This window comes from Lepidochelys kempii, chromosome 14 (genome assembly GCF_965140285.1).
Source record: "Lepidochelys kempii isolate rLepKem1 chromosome 14, rLepKem1.hap1, whole genome shotgun sequence".
Taxonomy (NCBI): domain Eukaryota; kingdom Metazoa; phylum Chordata; order Testudines; family Cheloniidae; genus Lepidochelys; species Lepidochelys kempii.
In genome coordinates, this window is record NC_136393.1 from 14,841,789 (window position 1) to 14,856,977 (window position 15,189).

Genomic DNA, 15,189 nt, shown 5'->3' on the forward strand with positions numbered 1-15,189 from the left:
TGACGCCTGGATACTGGAGTGGATGGACACATCAGAATTTCATTAATAGGTAGGGTTGGATGTATATGTGCATGTAGACAACTTGCGATAAGTGCCAGATTGACGACCCTGGAGACAGTCCTCTGTATCCATAGATCAGATATTACAAAGACAGCAGCAATTCAAGCTTCTCCCTCACCAATCCCTGATGCAGAGTGCCCCCTTGAGGAGTGAGAAGGTAGTTCATTCCCCATGGTTCATTTGATCCTTGCCCTTTCTGCTATTATATTCCAACTAGGGAACCAGCTATAGAGGTTTTGTGATGCAAACACCTGCTAACTAGGACCCAGAGTGAAACTCACCAACAAATTCATTTCACACAGCCCACCCAACAGCCACTGGATGATATCAACTTTCAGTTACTATGGACTGGATGTGACTGGCAATCCTAAAGGTGAAAGGTTCTAGACTTCATTGCTAATTCCCTTGAGTCATTCAGTCCCCAAAGCTTCAAGCACAGATGAGCAGGCCGGTTTAAATAGTTGAACTAGTGCAATACTAATGGAGAGTGAAAGAACAAGTCCAGCGATTCTGCTGTTCACGAGTCACTAAAGCTGTGTACCAGCTGGTGTTAAAATGTTTACAAATGACAAAGCAAGCCCCTGATAATGATCATTACTACAGGGGTTTCTTAAATAATTCTATTGTGTTTTCTTACCTCTTTTACCATTGATTTAATAAGCTTGTTCGCCTCTTGTAAGTCATCTGGGTTTTTGCTTTTTAACAGTTTGGCTAAAAGCTGCAAGAAGAGAAGAGAACTTTTTAGGGAAAAGTAGCTTCTTAATAAAGGGAGGCAGAAAGATCATGTATCCAATGGCTGCTGCACTGGAGAAAGGGAAGTGGACAGTTCAGAGAAAGCAGACTTAGGTCAAAGCTTTTCCAACTACAGTAACTTCTTTAGGAGTCATTCAATGGATTTGCTATTTTGGTTTTTGTTAAATTACCAGATTTTCATTCATGTACAGTACAAGCACATTAGGATCTTGGAGACTTTCTGATACTAGACAAGAATTCCTCCCGGTGCAGAAAGGTGAAAAGCTTTTTCTCTCCTCCATTACAGCAGTTGGAGAGCGACTTAACTAGAAATGGCCAGACAGTGACAACACTGAGATGGTCTCTAACTCAGGATTTCAACTCTGAATCTCCAAGTGGTAAGAATCAAACCCACAGTCCAAGTGAAATCAGGCCCACATACCAGCAGATTAGAGCTGAGTCAGAGCACTTCCTTTTACTTTAAGTTGTTTTGTTTTGTTGGTGGGTATCAAGATTCCAGCCTTCACTTTACCTTGGATTTCTCCTCATCATCAAACACAGGGTTTTTTGGGCGAGGTGGTGGAGAGGGGATCAGAGTTCTATCCACTGGAATTACAGGGTCACACATAACAATACCTGAGAAGAAAGAGAAACGAAGTAGGTTTGTACATGCAGTCACTCAGGATAGTGCTAATATCTGTATACAGGCAGCACAGAGAGGGTGCAGCGCTGCTATTCACATACTGGGTTCAGAGGGAACATGCAGCCCAGCTCTTCGAACACTGAGATGGAAGGATATTTCAGTGAGGATTAATACAGCAGCAAAATCCCTGTGCATGTTATCTGGTGAACTGAGGGATGTTTTCCTTAGGGAAAGGCCAACACTCCAGGGGTTAGTTTGCCACATCCTTACAACCCACATAATCGATAGCTCTCCACTCTGGGTCTTTCTCCTTTCACATTGGCCTGGGAACTCCAATGTAAGGCCCCATGTAATCCTGCTTTATGCAAATCCAAAGCCATGTGTATTTTTAGCATAAGGGAAGCAGAACAGACAAGCAGAGAACAATAATGCAGGATGCGGTATCCACAGACTCAAGCCACTAGTTGGAGAAAGGATCAAGTTTCACAGCCAGGCCCCACCACAAAATCCTTAACTTTGCATTATACTCATAGAGGCTTCCGAAGGCAGACTCTTTGTGCTGAAGCTATGAGCGTCTCTTCTGACCACTTTAGGCCTTGCCTATGTGAAAAAGATGCTCTTATTTTGGTTTAAACCAGGCTTGTTTAGTTTAAATTAATTAGGAATCAATTTAAGCTAAATCAGGATAATTCACTCAAACTAAAATAAGAGCGTCTACACAGAGGTTTGCACTAACTAAATCAGCTTAAAAACCAATTTAAGTTAAACCAGTGTAAAATTCTCACATAGACTTTTCTAGGTCTTTTCTACCATCTGATTGAACAAGTCCTGCCCCCAGATACAGGCTGCTTTCTTGACTGACCCCACTTTGAGACATTCCTGCTTAAACATGTAGGGTGCAGGAATGCACGAATGAGAAGCTGCTTCCCACCTTGTCTCTTCAGCATATAGTAGGCATCTTTGATTTTGGATTCCTCTGGCAGTGCTACTGTCCAGCTGTACAGCAACTCAATAACTTTGGTTTTCACCTTCTCCGAGACTCTGTCTCCCAGGTACTGAGGGGGCAGGGGGAAGAAAGGAAAACATGTCACTCTCTCTCTCTCTCTTTGTAAAAAAAACAACAAAACAAAAAAAAATACCAACCCAACCACTCAATATGGGAATTCATTATGTGCTCATTAAAGTCTGTTTTCACATTAGATGGGAGTATGAATATCCCCCTGTATCCTGTCTGTGCTGATCTGGGATACAGTTTTGTAACACAGATGGCCAGGAGCACTCATCACTAACTACACTGATACAAGATGAAGTTTACCATGACATAAACCTCCCTTACCTCTTTAAAGTAATATTTACATTGTGTTTCATGATAAAACATCATCTTGTCTCCACCTGCCTGAGACAACATGAGACAAATTCAGTTTGGAGTTCTTCCATGGCTAAATGGGATGCTCTGGGCCCAGTCCTGCTCCCAGTGAAATCAGTAGGAGCTTTGCCAGTGACTTCAATGGAAGAAGGATCAAACCTCCTGTTAGTATCCAGTTGCTTTTGTTATAAGAAAATGATGGTGATGATAATACTTTGCACTGACATCACCTTTCACCAAAGAATCTCAAAATGCTTTCCAAACATGAATGAAGCCCCATAAGATCCCTAAAAGAAATGTAAGTATTACCCGCCTGCTACACTGATGCACAGAGAGGTTAAGTGACTTGCCCAAGACAACAAAGCAAGTCAGTAGCAGACCCAGGAACCAAACCCAGGAGCCCCAACTCCTAGTCCCTTTCTCTAACCATTGAATTACGATTCCTCTCCCTGCTGATGATCATGTTTAAACAAAATGAGTAACACAAGGTCTAAAAGTGCTTGCACCACATTAAGGGAATGAGCAATGCTAAGTATTGCACAAGCAATGAGAAACAACTGCTGCTTGCTGAGAGAACTAGTAATCACAGTGCAAAACACCCAGCAAACAAAAGCTACAGACTAATTCACACAGTGAGCCAGATACTGTGCTGCACACTTTGGGAGCTACTTGTGGTTTTAGAAAGGCCAGACTGTTACAAAATAGGTATAGAAAATAGCTTAAAGACTGACCTTTGGAGACACAACTTTTATTAACTCGTTTAAAAACCGAAACTTCCCTACTTCATTATGAAATCTTCTCCCACAGTTCTTCATACAAGCTTCCAGCACCTGTGTTCAAGCAACAGAAACAGGTGGTGAAATCAACACATCCCAAACCCAAACACATCCCACACAGCTGGTTTCTTCTAAGGGAGGCCCCAACTAGAACAGGTGACAGGTAAGGGTCACATTTCATTGAGATAGAGGAACTTCCACCCAAGGACACAAGGCTTGAACCCCACTTCTTTGACTGTGAAATTATCGAAACAGGCAGCTTCCCCAATCTCGAGAGAGCATGCTGAGGAGCCCTCTCCTGCGGAGGGGTGGCAGCGGTGGGAAAAAAAAAAACCTCCCTGAAGGTAACAAACCAAAGGACCTAGAGTGAAACTGAGTTTTTCTGGCTCCAATACAGTTAGTAAACTAACTCCATGCTTCAGTTACATGAGTCAAGTATCCTTCTTTCTTGGTCTTCCTCCCCTTGCAGAGGAGGAGAATTAAGGAGTTGATTGTGTCAGTTTCAGTGAGCATGGGAATGATGGTACTAGATAACCCCACTGAACAGTAGGGATCGCCCCCCCATAAATTCCTCATTGAAGAGCCCAGCTGGGCTCTGGGCTTTGAGAGAGGAGATAAGGACTACCTACTGTCAAGGCCTGGACTGCCTCCCATTCCTGGGGTGACTGGATTTTATGAGCCAGCAGTCTCACCGCTATCTGTGGACTGAAACAAACCAAGGTGCCACATTATAAATAAAACAGACACAGGGATTTTAGGACTTTCTAGACTTTCACAAAATCTTCTGATTAGACAAGTATGGTATCACAAAATTAAAAGGAAATGCCACTTTGCCCTTCTATAGCTTTACATCTTCAAAGCACTTTAACAAAATAATCCTTACAGCATCTATGTAAACTGGGGTGTTTACACATGTAAAAGGGGAACATGGTCTAGTGCACATGGTCTGGGCACAGGACTGGTAGCCAGGAATTCCTGAGATCTAATCCTGCTTCACTGAATGTTTCATGGTGTGGCCTTTAACCTTCTCTGTGCCTCACTTTGCTTTGTCTGCGGTAGAATAATACTTCCCTACTTTGCAGGAGTGCCATGACTCATGAGGGTTCGTTAGTTATTGTTTATAAAGTTTTCTAAAGATGTAAAGCTTTATATTAACTTGTAAATGGCTTAGTCAGAATGGAGAACACTCAATATATAAAAATTGCAGCCAGGGAGGTTGGACATTATCCTAACTATCATGGTAGTTAAACACTGGAATAAATTGCCTTGGAAGGTTGTATACTCTATCATTGGAGGTTAAGAGCAGGTTAGACAGGCACCTGTCAGGGAGGGTCTAGATAAATACTTAGTCTTGCCTTGAGTGCAGGGGACTGAACTAGAACTCTTGAGGTCTCTTCCAGTCCTATGATTCTGTGAAATATTCTATGAAAATAAATGATAAGGATTATTATCCCCATTTTACAGATTGAGAAATTGAGGCAGAGAGGTTAGGAAAGATTCCCAAGGCCAGATAAGCAGTCAACGTTAGAGGCAGGTTTAGAACTCATGTTTTCCTGGCACCCAATCCTGCGCTCAGATCACGTTGTTTTTCAAAAAAAGAGGAAGAGGTTTGCTATATGCTTCCACATTACCCTACTTCCTTTATGTTCATGTTTTCCTTGTAATATCAGCATACTTTTTCAACATAAAACATCAACAGCTGGACATAAAATTTTGTTTCAATTGAGAATGTTAAAATACAATACTATGTCTGACTGACTTGGAACACACACCCTTCAAGTTCTTTGTTGATCTGGTCACAGAACCCAATGATGTACTCCCAGTCTTCTTGCCTGTTAGACGGGTTGGTGGCTTTATCTTTAGTAAAAAAAATAAAAACAGAGAACACATATTACCAAAATACACGAAGCAGAATAACTGGCCTTTCCGAGGGAGAAGCGCCAACTGCCACCCATCAAAATTGAGAAATGAGTTCACAATTTCCATTCCCATATATTTGTGGGTGCTCAGTCAGGAAGGCGTGTCAAAGTCAAGTCAGGCCACCCAAAATTAGCAAAACACCTAATACAGTTTTCTGCAGAACCAGGCAACGAAGCTCATGTACTTACAGATTCAGTATTTTCTAGTTACTGAATAGAAGAGAACAACCTCACAGTCGTATCCCAGCTAGGCAGGCTTGCAATGTTGTCTCTCTCCTTTTTGCCCGTTTACTTAGGGCCAGAGCCTTCAATCCTGTTGTATGCAAATCTCCCTTTGCAGTCACTGGGAGTTTTGCATGTGTACAAATTGCAGGATCTGGGGTTTAACACAGTACATAGATCCTTTACCTTTGATGCCTTGTTCTTGGAATACCACAGAATTTATTAGATGCCTTTGCATTTCTTACTGGAAATGAGATTCACAATCCAGTTTGTCAATACCTTACTTTGGGATACTCCCTAGCTCACAAAGAAGCAGGTTGCAGAATCCTGAAGCTATTGAGATCTATTTTTGTTAAGAATTTATCTGCTCCGGATAAGTCAACTCAGATACAGTGACCAAGGCTCCCGCTTCAACCTAATTTTACAGCAGAGCCAACTGAGGCATGATTGTAGTCGAGCGGAAATTTGTTTGTTATAGGGGCAGCAACAACATGCTGCAGTTTTGCATTACCAATCCGGACTCTCTCCCTCCCGCAATGACTAAGTTATCAACAGCAGGAATCAATACCAAGGAAGAGAAATATGTTACAAATCCAGCTGAAATACCACAAATCAAACCATAGTGAAAGTATGTAAACATGCATGTACTGTAGTCTTAAATGCAAATGTAAAACAATAAGTTTAAGTGCACACTACTCTACAAACTGTCATTAAATATCAGCATTAATTTAGAAAAACACATCCTTCCACCGGTCCACTGCCATAAATATAACAATTGTCAAACTACTGCACTGAAACGTCTGTTTTAAAGTGCATCCGAACCCTCTTGCTGTTGTACTCCTACAGTTTCAGAGTAGCAGCCATGTTAGTCTGTATTCGCAAAAAGAAAAGGAGGACTAGTGGCACCTTAGAGACTAACCAATTTATTTGAGCATAAACTTTTGTGAGCTACAGCTCACTTCATCGGATGCAGTGAGCTGTAGCTCACGAAAGCTTATGCTCAAATAAATTTGTTAGTCTCTAAGGAGCCACTAATACTCCTTTTCTTATTCCTACAGTGTTTTCTTGGCTTTGCTTTCCCCAGAAAAATGCTCCCATAATCTCACAGGCCCCAGTCTTGTGAGATGCTCCACATATGTGGATCCCTGTGCCCAGGCTGAGCCCTAGTGGCTTCTATGGGACTCTGGGAGAGCAAAAGGGCACACACTACAAAGCTGCTTCCCTTAGTCTTTAAATTAAGCTACCGAGCTTTGTTTTAAACTCAAGAAAGTTTAGTTAAAAATGTAGTGCCATGTATTTGTTAAAAACACTAAAACCTTATTACCATGCCCTTGATTTCTAAACACCATGACAGCAGCATGAAAAACCAGGCTTACAAAACAGCCTGTTATCTTCATGTAAGCAAATCGGCATTCTGTATGGCTCTGTGTTCCAAAGCACCCTTCCATTGCTAGCGCCACCAGCTTGTGCTGCTCTTTGCATAATGCAGACTTAAGAAATATACAATGGGATGTACTATTATTACCAAAAAAACAACTAATTCCTTTCAATCAATGCACATTTGGGTGGCTGCGCAATCTGACACCAGGAGGGAGATCTGGTCTGGGCAATGAAACATAAATGACATTTCCACGGTAGTCACTCATTTTAAAGCTGCTCTGCTTTTTAACTCGAATGAATTCTCCCAACATCTCTTGGAATCTCAGAGGGTTGCATATTCTCAGTTTAGGCTTGGAGTCACCTCACAAGCCTTGTTGTTTTATACTCTGAACTCTCATGATAGTCAATTCCAATAAGAAGAGACACATTATTAGGGGGAGATTACATTCCATATACGGAAATCACCCCTTACAAATATCAATGTAATATCTGCATATCATCCTATTTCATAGACGTCAACATGCTCTATCAGAAATTCTGTCCTGGCCTGGAGAGTGAAATCCTCTGTCTACAGAGCAGGTAAAGTGCAGGCAGCAGCAGAACAAGCTTCCCCACGTTGCCTCATTAAGGTGCCTCAACCATGATCTGGAAGGGTCACCTCTAGGAGGAGAGATTTACTCCTTAGTGTTCTCAGTCCTTGGCCTCTCTGTTAATACTGCCAGACATGGATCCAGTTAGCACCCGTTGTGGAAGCAGATTTCATGTGAACACTTGGTCTACTAGGACACAAACTAAAACTTATCAGCTGATTTCACATCAACCACTGAACAGCCCTCGGTACATCTGAACCAGCACTTAGAGGAAAGGGCTCTAGAACACATTACCACAATCCCATCACCATCCAGCCCCTTGGCTTTTAGAAACTGAAACATTTGAGTCACACCTGATGGTATAATAATGTTATCTCATACCTGATCTGAGTGTCAAAGCCACTCAGCATTTCTTTGCTGTTCTAAATCCTGAAACACTAAAGAGGTGACACTCAGCTGTAAACCAAGGGTACCTACTTCATTTATATAACAATGCTTTTGAACCCTGGGGAACAGAGAACTTTAATTGTCTAATGAATTATTCATATTTTCACTGTTTTACTTCTCTGTTGAAAGAAGGAAAACTTACAAGCCAACATTCTAGATGCCTATTACCAGATTGAGGGCCTGAATTGGGATGCTCAGCTCCTAGCAGCTGTATGTCTGGTGTTCTCACTCTGTCTGTATCCCAGGTAGAATAAGCAGAATGCTAACTGATATAACATGGAAATAGTTGACAGCATTTACACACACTCACAGATATAGTAGGTTTTATCCCTCTTTCCCCTCCCTCTTCTTAGATTATGAGCTCTTTGGGGCAGTACACAATATATTTACTATATGTGTGGACAGTGTCTAGCACATCACGGAGGTAACTATAATATAAATAAGCTACCTTGTATGTGGGCATCAGACAGAGCAGACAGTGTTAAGTAAAAGGATCCAGCTGTGTGAGAGCAACTGAGATTCATTTATTAACCTCCTTCAGCTAAGGCTGGATGTGGAACCGCATGCAGGGAGAGAAAGAGCCCTGTCATCCCAACAGCCAAAAGTAGGAAGGGAGAGAGGATAAAGATGCTGGGTCATCACATATTGAAGCACATCTCCTGCTGCAGTGTGAGGACTGGAGGGTGAGATTACTGTGGCTTTGTGACTCCAATCTGATGACAGAATGGCTCTGCCACTCAGCTGAAGGGCAAGTGCCATTGATTCAGAAAATTCCTGGTAACACAAGTCATGTTCTGTCCTTTCCTTGATGTGGGAGGTTGGTCCATACTGCTGTATGGATTTTGCCCCTTCCTTCAGTAAGGACACAATGGGTACAAATCTTCTAGCTTAGCATCTAACACAACACTCTTTTTTATAGAAAGTTATCAGAAAAACAGTCTAAGCCAATGGTTCTCAAAGCTGGTCCACCAAGCTTGTTCAGGGAAAGCCCCTGGTGGGCCGGACCGGTTTGTTTACTTGCTGCGTCCGCAGGTTCGGCCGATTGCAGCTCCCACTGGCCGCGGTTCACCGCTCCAGGCCAATGGGGGCTGTGGGAAGGGCAGCCCCTTCCCACAGCCCCCATTGGCCTGGAGCGGCGAACCGCGGCCTGTGGGAGCCGCAATAGGCCAAACCTGCGGACGCGGCAGGTAAACAAACAGGTCTGGCCCACCAGGGGCTTTCCCTGAACAAGCAACGGACTGGCTTTGAGAACCACTGGTCTAAGCAGTTCCGCTTCCTAACCAAGTTTCCCACTCCCATAATCACACAATTACCATGAAGTAATGAACAGTTATACAGTGTCACACATTCCCCTCACCTTTATCCAACAGAACGGCCAAAAGGCACCAAGTACCTCTCCTGTATATCTCCATTGTGACCTTTTCCTCCCAAAACTCCACTTCCCTAAGGGAGGGCGTGTCATTTGGCAAAGACACCCGGACTCCCCGCACTAGCCCACATACATTTCTTCAATGGCCAACAGAAAATAAATTATCTGTGCTCCTCTACAATGGGAGGATTCTATAATCAGCCCAGCATGAGTCACTGTACCAGTGATCAAGCATAAACGTATTTTTTTAAATTAGGAAGCAACATTCAAGTCTTATATCTAGGCTTGGCATATTCCATTTTCATTTTTGTTGATAATTTAGATGGATAATATGTTTATTTTTAAGCTTTTCTATTTTTATTGATTTAAATATTCACACCTGTGGGAAATTATGCGGAGGGTCAGAAAATATGGGTCATCAGACAATAATTATTAAAAGACAGTAGACACTGCCATTCAAAAATATAAAGCTTTAGAATTATTAAAATGCAAATTTTCAATATCACACATAAAAATACACAAAGTAAATATCCTTAAATCAAACTCTATTAAGTTCTCAAGCAGTGTTTTTCTTACTTTGCCTTTCTGTACATTTCAATTATCATCCATGGAAATATTTTTGTCAGTTTGTGCATGTGAGGTGAAATCGACATTTACCAATAAAAAACAGATCCTTTCAAGCCCACTTATGTCCCATGAAAAATATGCCCTGCCCTCAGCCCCCAATCAGGCTCACGGAAGTTAGTGATATGGCCTATCTAGTTGTAAGTGACCAAGCCATAGGATATCCGGTCCCTCAACTTTCACTGTCTTAAAATTCAAACTATTGGGAAACTTTTCCTGCTACTCAACCTAAAATTTCCCTCATATTAGACATATTTTCATACATGAGCTGTATTCCATTAACCAGTTCTCTTTGGGGAGAGAAAGAGAGAGAGACTGGGTGTTTCTGATTATGTCACTGGCTATAATTAATACATAGCCAGAAAGATACTGACACATTGTGAGGAGCTCACAAGATCAGCCAAAATAATCAGCAGGCAAGAAGAAATGATGTAAAAGAAAAGACTAATAGCTAAAAACAACTGACATAACTACAGATATAGATGATAACATTCTACACCTATTTGAACAGTGTAAACACCATGCTGGAAGAGGAATTATTTAAGCTAATGTATGGAAATACAACTAGGAGTAATAGATTTTAGATTGTAAACTCTATAGGGTAGGGACTATGTTCTGTTCTACATTTGTACAGTACTAGACCCTGGTTGGGGCTTTTAGGCCCACTGTAACACAAATAAAGAAAGAAGTGGGATGAAATAAAGAAAGGGAAAAATCTAGGCAGTAAGATCTAGTGGCTTGTGGAGTAGTCTCCCTAAAGGAAGTGGTGGAAGCCCCAGACCTTGGAACATTTAAAAACAAATTATTACCATTATTATCATTTATTTGTATTGCAGCAGCACCTAAGAGCTCCAGACATGGACCAGGACCTCATTGTGCTAGACGCCGTACGAACACAGGACAAAAAGACAGTCAGATTGTACAGAATAATGTACAACTGGGAACTGTTCAGCACTGGCTGGGAGATGGACTAACCAAGACTTTTTCTACCTTAACCTTCCAGGATTCTGTGAATAGAGAGTGACTTGCCCTTAAAGATATGATTCCAAATACTGAAGTCTGTAACAGTTCCTGTTATAAAATCTTTTTAAAAGACAAACTCTATTTATTTCATCTGAAGCCTGTAAATCCTACTGTGAAATGATAGCTCTGAATAAGGCCTGGGTTTCCCATGACTGTATAACGTATCAGAGAGATACAGTCGGTGAGGTTGTAGCTGTTGTAGCTCAAAAGCTTCTCTCTTTCACTAACAGAAGTTGGTCCAATAAAAAATATTACCTCACCCACCTTTTTTCTCTGATATCCTGGGATCAACATGGTTACAACAACACGTATAAGGTATGACTGATTTAATGGAGAAAATCCGATAGGTGTGGACTAAGACAAATAGCACATTGTAATTGGCCAAGCGAAGCGAGGTCTCACATTCAACTCGGTGGCATTTCTCCGTCATCTATCTATTACAATAACTTTGAATGGTACACCTGATCTATTCCAAAATTTTAGGGAATGTTCTAGGCATCAGTGGGCAGAATCCTATTGTTTTAGGTGAAAATCAGAAAACTGGAAGGAGGAAATGGTAGGCACATGGAGCTCCTTCCAGCTAGTCAACAGACCCAGCTGCTTCAACCACCTCTGTAATTGTCTATATATCCAAGAACTAGTTGATGACACCAATTAACACTTTCCAGCAAAACTATCTCCCCCATCTCATCTCTGCCCATCCTTCCAATAGAGTTTAACATGTTGACACCCTGAATGACTTCCCATTCCCTCCCACAAAGAAATAATAATGGTGTGTAGAAGGCATTATAAAGGAACACACAGAGCTCCTCACATGGAGGGGTAGGGGGAGCACACAGAGCATTTAGTATGGGAGGGCAGAATGGGGGAAGGGGACATAAAGACCATGGAAATTGGAGGGCCCACAGAATCCCTGCTATAGTGGAGAAAAATGGGGGACAATGGTCTGGGGGGAGGTGGGACAGACAGAGCCCCTGACATGTGGCTGAGGGGGCAATGAGGGGGGACACAGACTTCTGTCACTGGAGAAGAAGAGGGCCCCAGTCATGGGGGCAGAGGGAGCACAGGGATCTCTAGCATAGGAAGAATGGGGGAGTATGGGGACACACACAGAGCTCCTGGCAAGAGGGGGTTGCAGAGAGTCCTTGAAATAGAGGAGGGTGGGAAAGCAGCACACAGGGAACCTGTGGAAGGGAATGGAGGAATGCAAGGAGCTCGGCTTACAAAAGCTACAAAGTGTGTGGCCACCTAGTACAGTATACTTTGCATATGAGAATCCAAACCACAGGGAAATTTAGAGAAGAAGTGAATACTGACCTTTTATAGCCAAAGAACTGGTAGTTTGGAGGAGGTGGGGAATGAGTAAAGAATTTCCCTGGTTCACAAATGAATCACCAAATAACAGGCCAGACCTGCTGTTGTGGCCACTGCAATTGCAGCTCTGGATTTCTGCTTCACTCATGCAGACACGATGAGTACATTGAACACTCAGTTGGACAAGTTATTGGTGGGGATATTTTTGAGAGGAGAATCATTCCTCCAGTGTGAATACATAACAAGCCGTCTCCCCTTCCGCCCCAGCTCTAGCAGAGAGCCAGTGTACAGAGTAAGTTCCTCCTTGGCATTACCCCATAAGCAGGCAATCCCCTTTAGCAACAGGGATGGTGGAGCGGTTGAGCAACAGGAAGTCAGTGGCAGGAAAGGGACAGGGAGTGAGTGACAGGGAGGCAGACAGAGAATGGGAAAAAGAAAAGGAGTACTTGTGGCACCTTAGAGACTAACCAATTTATTAGAGCATAAGCTTTCGTGAGCTACAGCTCACTTCATCAGATGCATATCGTGGAAACTGCAGCAGACTTTATATATACACAGAGAATATGAACCAATACCTCCTCCCACCCCACTGTCCTGCTGGTAATAGCTTATCTAAAGTGATCATCAGGTGGGCCATTTGATGATCACTTTAGATAAGCTATTACCAGCAGGACAGTGGGGTGGGAGGAGGTATTGGTTCATATTCTCTGTGTATATATAAAGTCTGCTGCAGTTTCCACGATATGCATCTGATGAAGTGAGCTGTAGCTCACGAAAGCTTATGCTCTAATAAATTGGTTAGTCTCTAAGGTGCCACAAGTACTCCTTTTCTTTTTGCAAATACAGACTAACACGGCTGTTACTCTGAGAGAATGGGAAAGAAAGCCAGGCAGTGAGAGAGAGAACAAGCCAAAACTGAGTGGGGCGAGTAGGTGGAGATAGCCAGCAGGCACTGGGAGAAGAGGGGACAGGCACAAGACAGGTCAAGTACATACTCAGAAATTATCAGACTTTCAATTTAAAAGCAATGAGGAAAGACTGTGCATGACTCTAGGTGGGGGCTGGAAAGGGGAAAAGGCAGCAGAGACAGCATCAGGCTATTAGATAACCTGACAGGGACTCAGAAATGGGCAGTAAGGACAAACAGACACATGGGATAAAACCCCAAATGCACTGGAAAGCCCTATTCCAGGCAGATGCTTGGTACATTGTTTATAAAACAGCTAGTGTAATAATAATTGCATTCATAATCATTTCCCTTTGCAAGAAACCAGAAGGCTCTGTCCATCTACACACAGAGAAAACACCTCTATAGCCCATCATGCTGCTAAGAGTATTTTTTCATGTGAGCTGGTGGAGGTGACAGAAAGTGGGTGGAGGGGGCATGGGCACAGAAGGGGAGAGGGAACTGGATATGGAGTGGGAGGGCATGGAATGGGCATGGGAGCATTTGGCAGAGGGGGAGACATAAGCAGAGAAGCAGGGAATGATGGATATGGGGGCAACAGGGGCATGGACAGGACGGGGGGGACACGGACAGGGAGACACAGGGGCATGGACAGGATGGGGGGGACACGGACAGGGGGACACAGGGGCATGGATCAGACGGGGGGGACATAGGGGCTTGGACAGGATGTGGGACACGGACCAGGGGACACGGGGGCATGGACAGGACAGGGGGACACGGACTGGGGGACAAGGGGGCATGGACAGGACAGGGGGACACGGACTGGGGGACAAGGGGGCATGGACAGGACAGAGAGACACGGACAGGGGACACAGGGGCATGGACAGGATGGGGGGGACACGGTCAGGGGGACACGGGGGCATGGATTGGACAGGGGGACATAGGAGCATGGACGGGATGGGGGGACACATGGATAGGATGGGGGGACAGGGGGACGCTGGGGCAGGGCTGGGGCAGTGGGTGGCAGACAGGGAGACACAGGGATGAAGGGGTACTGATGAGGCGGAGGGCTGCAGACAGGTCACCGACGGGGTAGAGTGGGGACTGGACAGGGGGACATGAGCTCCGAGAGCAGCAGTAAGGTGGGCACAGAGGCATGGAGGGGGCGGAGAGCAGCGGAAGAGGGGCGCGGAGGGGACATGGCCAGGGAGGGCGGCAGGCGGGTGCTGAGGGGACAGGGGCTGGGGGCCGCGGTCGGGGGACGGGACGGGAAGGGGATGGGGACGGGGGGTCACTCACTGAGCCAGGACTCCAGACTCTCCCCTTCCGCCTCCGCCATGTTGCCGGCCGGGCCCGAGACTCCGCCCCAGCCGCGCGAGAGCCGGGCCGGGCCGGGCCGGGCCGCGCTGGGGGAGGGGCGCAGGGGGCCCCGGCGCGGGCGGGGCGGCAGATCTGTGGGGCAGAGGAGCCTGCAGGGCGGGGGACTGGCCCCCTCCCCGCTGTGGCCCCCTCTAGTGCTGTTCTCAGAGGGTTTCATGAGCCTCCCGCAGCAGGCTGGGGGTATTCTAACTCCCAAGACCAAATGGCTAGTCAAAGCTCCCCCCCCCCCAACTCCTCGCCCTAGTGGGCCTGGGGCTCAGACATCCCTGATCAGTGGGTGCGCACAGCGCCCCAGGCTGAGCCGGGGCTGTTCTGATTTACTCACAGTACCCAGGAGCTCCCTCTACAACAGGCCCCAAAGCTTGCCATGCCAGGGTGCGTGCCCTATGGCAGCGGAGCTGACCCCTGAACTGGGTGGCAGAGCTTTTGGCCAGGGG

General features: G+C 44.7%; 1 protein-coding gene across 3 annotated transcripts in view; it reads right to left on the minus strand.

Annotated features, from left to right (window-relative positions):
• GGA3 (golgi associated, gamma adaptin ear containing, ARF binding protein 3) overlaps positions 1-14,774 on the minus strand; it is a 33,706-nt gene extending 18,932 nt beyond the window's left edge. For 2 of the 3 annotated variants that reach the window (XM_073311856.2, XM_073311855.2), the window contains exons 1-7: positions 14,672-14,774; positions 5,350-5,434; positions 4,207-4,282; positions 3,533-3,631; positions 2,367-2,490; positions 1,325-1,428; positions 698-778 (exon numbers count right to left, since the gene is read on the minus strand). In XM_073311856.2, coding sequence (XP_073167957.1) covers positions 698-778; positions 1,325-1,428; positions 2,367-2,490; positions 3,533-3,631; positions 4,207-4,282; positions 5,350-5,434; positions 14,672-14,711 — 609 coding nt within the window. In that variant the 5' untranslated portion in view covers positions 14,712-14,774. Of the gene's footprint in view, positions 1-697; positions 779-1,324; positions 1,429-2,366; positions 2,491-3,532; positions 3,632-4,206; positions 4,283-5,336; positions 5,435-14,671 lie in introns of all 3 variants that reach the window. The other variant, XM_073311857.2, reaches the window with a different exon arrangement.
• Between the last annotated feature and the right edge of the window lie 415 nt (positions 14,775-15,189).